This window comes from Cynara cardunculus (assembly GCF_001531365.2).
Source record: "Cynara cardunculus var. scolymus isolate 2C chromosome LG 13, CcrdV1, whole genome shotgun sequence".
NCBI lineage: Eukaryota > Viridiplantae > Streptophyta > Magnoliopsida > Asterales > Asteraceae > Cynara > Cynara cardunculus.
The window spans coordinates 21,318,790-21,322,780 of NC_037540.1; the positions used below are offsets into that span (position 1 = coordinate 21,318,790).

General features: G+C 29.1%; 1 protein-coding gene across 1 annotated transcript; it reads right to left on the bottom strand.

The window, feature by feature from the left end:
* Window positions 1-220: 220 nt before the first annotated feature.
* LOC112525438 (protein RESPONSE TO LOW SULFUR 3-like) lies at window positions 221-840 on the bottom strand. The gene has a single exon (XM_025135568.1). The coding sequence runs from the start codon at window positions 802-804 to the stop codon at window positions 478-480; it is 327 nt and encodes a 108-aa protein (XP_024991336.1). The 5' UTR covers window positions 805-840; the 3' UTR covers window positions 221-477.
* Window positions 841-3,991: the final 3,151 nt, after the last annotated feature.

A 3,991-nucleotide genomic window follows, 5' to 3' on the forward strand; every position in this document is an offset into this window, starting at 1 on the left:
AAAAAACAAGTGTCTTATAAAAAAATTGAGTTCATAGGACAATTTCTCAAAAGTGTCCTATAAAGTTGCTAATGCGACGCTTTGTATTAAAATGTCATAAAAAACTTGTTAAGACGTTCAAAAACGTCGTATAAACTTATTATAACACTTTTAGATATGATGTTTTATATTTTGGTCCTATAAATTAAGTTCAATAAAACGGTTTATTGAGACACTTAGAGATCGGGAACGTCCTATAAACTCAAATTACATCAATCAGGTATACACCAATACCAGAGTTCTTATTCCAAACCGTTAACCATCCATAAACCTACAACAAACAAACAAACAAACAAACTACCCAAATCAATCGCACATTATACAGACGCAGTATCTGTTGATTCAACCATCATCATCAATCAATGTGCATACCTTTTACAATCATTTCTATATTCAATTCATCTCTCTCAACTCTACAAATCCAAAATTTACAGATCATCAACACCCTACAGAAGCCGATTGGATGAGCTTCTGCGCGGCCGCTAGCTGTTCCATCAAGCTCACAAGACGCTCTCTATACGCGACCGCCTGATCCATGGCCTCCGCTTCAAGCTCTCCCAGCTGTGAGCAGAGACGCTCCTCCGCTTCCTCCGCCACGCGCAACCTCTCCCACGTCTTCTTCAATTCCGTTTTCATCTTCTCCTCTCTTTCCAGGCTTCTCTTCAATTCTCTCTCTAGCTCTTCGTTCCTCCTCCTTAACACCTCCTCCTTCATGTCCGTCGCCGTCGTCGTCCGCTGGTTTTGCACGGCCATTGTTGGTGCCATTAAAAGAAAGGAAGATTTAGGGATTGGTTGACTTAGAGATACGGCCTTTCCTTAATCGGTGGTTTTTTATTTATAGGCACAGAATGGTGATGTCCAGGTTCAATGTATCTGATTCAAACAGGATAAAATTACCTTTCTAGCCCTCACGATTTTTATATTCCATTTCACCTTTTTATTTTGTGGCTACAAACGATTCAAAGTGATGCCGCCTTCCTTAACGCCCTTATAACGGTTGAATAAATCTGATTTCTTTTTATTCATTGAAATTGTTATTGTTTTATGTTTTTTATCAATACTATATTATAAAGTATTAACAAAAAAAATTTCAAAATTATTTTTTATATATGAAATATTATATATTATCGCATATTACTTAAAGTTTAAAATTACAAGTAAATTAGACGTAAGTATAACTTATTAAAGCTCCATTTTTGAATTCATATAACTAACTGTAAATAAGTATAATCAAATACATGATAAATATGTAATTTTAAATTTAAAAAATCTAAAATATAATTAGGATAATAATTGAGTTTTAACAAAATCATTATCTTTATAAAAAAATTATTGTTAAGTCAAAAATAAATTACTTCACTATTTGATCTTAATTAAATTAAAGAAATTTTAAAAATTGAGAACTTTTAAATAGTTAATTTAATATTAACATCGATATATTTTTTTTTTCAAGTTTTTATGATGTCTTCAAATTTATTTTTATTCAAAAGTAGAAACATTATTTTTTTCAAAACCACATAAACTGTATTATATCAATGTATTCAAAAAATGAAACGAAACATTAAAATAAAGATGTATTTCGCTATATTATACCATGTGCAAGTATCCTTCCAGCTTATATAAAATCATTTATTCTAAGAGATTAAGTAATAATAATTTTTTAATAAAGTAATTAATTACACGTTATTATTATGTAATAATAAAATGCATTATATTATTATCATCTATGCTGTGTTAGAAAATCATTTTAGTTTTCATTTAAAAAAAAATATAAGTATTAAATAATTAAATATAAATCAATAATACATATACAATATGTCAATTTTATTTTATTTTGCTCTTTTTTAAATAATATTAGATTGAAGTTTGAAGGGTTTACGAAAATTTATATCACCTTCCAAAAATGGAAAAACCAACTTCATAGACTAACCTATTTTACAAATCTATATTTATATTAAATTTTAAATTAGACAAATTATATTAAAATGTGAGTATTATTTTTAAATTCGATATGTGTATCGACATTTTTTTCAAAAAATCATAAAACAAAATCGAAAGAGACGATAAAATGCAAAAAAAATGAGTCGGAATTGAGGAGCTCAGATGTCTACTTTATTTAATATATTATATATGGTGGTATATGGACAAGTGGCCGTCTTGTTATAATATACCGAAAACTTACATGTGGTCACAATTGAAAAAAGTTTTAGTAATAAAAACTACAAAAAATAATTGAAGGTTGGAGTTGTCCTAATTTATTTCAATAATGCTTGGAGTGGGTGATAAAGGTGGGAATTTGAAATATAAAAAAAATCATTAATAAATAACAGCGTTTGGTTTAATGCTATGAAATGTATCAGTATCATATCAGGATATGAAACAATCCTCAATAAATCGAAGAAATTAAAGTCATTTTCATCCAATATTTACATTTTCTTTTTTATTTTCTGATACTAATGCCTCCTCAAATAAAAGTATATGTATGAATATATCTATGTTCTATTTGAAATAAGTCAAATATAAATAAATAATTAGTTGTTTCTTAAATGTGTTTAGTAAGGATGCATGTGGAGATGTATACAATATGAGAAATGTATTAAGAGGAAAAAAATACAGTTTTAACAAGATTTATTGATTAAGTCAATGATTTATTGATTAACATCGAAATAAACTTTCATACATCATAATAGAGTTGAGGTTGCTCATTAAGGGGAAAAATCATTTCATGGCCCTTTTATATTCTTTCAATGTTTATCCAATAAGACATCGACACGTCATCTTATTTCTCTCTCGCGATCTAATTTTTTATTTAAACCTCTACATTTACGTAATCATTCCCTTACATTTATATAACCGTCCCTGCAATTACTATCGACTTTATATTTTTACACATGCCGAAATTTGATTAGAGGAACACCAACCACCTTAATTGATGTTATGATTTATTTCATAATGTTATGATTTATTTCATAACAACATATAACTATGCTACTGTGTGTGTTTGATTTTTATATTTCTTATCACAAAAAAATGAAAATTTATTGTTTATTTTATTAAAGTATTTGATTTGATATATAAGAAAAAAGATTGTTGAGAGAGAAGCGTGTGATATAGATGGGTGGGGTGTCCGGTGTCGGCCTCGTGTACGCATGTGATGACGGTTACCTCACCACATATTGTATTTTCCCATTATTAACTTATTAATCATTTAAATTTTCATTTTTCAAATCTTTAAACTTTTTTATTTTATTTTGTTTGACTTGTATCTTGGTCTGACTTTAAGTTAAAACTATAAGATGCCATTTATTTTTTAAGAGGTATGGAAGTATAAAGTCTAATTTCATTTTTGATTTATAAGAAGTGGTGCTTAAGTCTAAAATCTGAATTAATCAGACTATTTGTTTTTACGTCTGAAGTTTGAAACCAGAAAGGTCGGAAACTTGCATTAAATTGAGACAATTTCTCATCATATCTCAAAAAGTTTAACAAAATAAAGCATGAATCAATCATTGCATTCTAAAAGAAAATATCAAACAAATCCACATATGAAGTAAATAGTGATTCATATTCCATGAAAAAGATTAGACACCCACAAATGGTTTATCTTCATTACCCACAAGAAAACCAAAAAGACTCCATCCATGTTCGCAAAGATTCAACCCTATATTTATGAGCATATCACATATCTCAAGTTTTATAATCATATCACGGATCCTAAATGGCTATATTTGTGAGCATCACTACTCATATCTTCAAGTATCACACAAACATGGACCAACTTCAAAGATCAAGAGCAGTATAGATCGATACCTTAGAGATTTGGAAACGACCAACTTGAGCTTGAGAGGTCGAGAGCTTGAGAGATCAAAACTGTCAGATCGAGATTGTGAGGTCGAGAGCTGTGATATCCAACCACCAGAGAGATGGAAGCGGTTGTGGGTTTTTGAATGAA

What these genes read in the sequence shown, in the direction of transcription:
- LOC112525438 (XM_025135568.1), bottom strand. Translation starts at nt 804, where the DNA reads ATGGCACCAACAATGGCCGTGCAAAACCAGCGGACGACGACGGCGACG.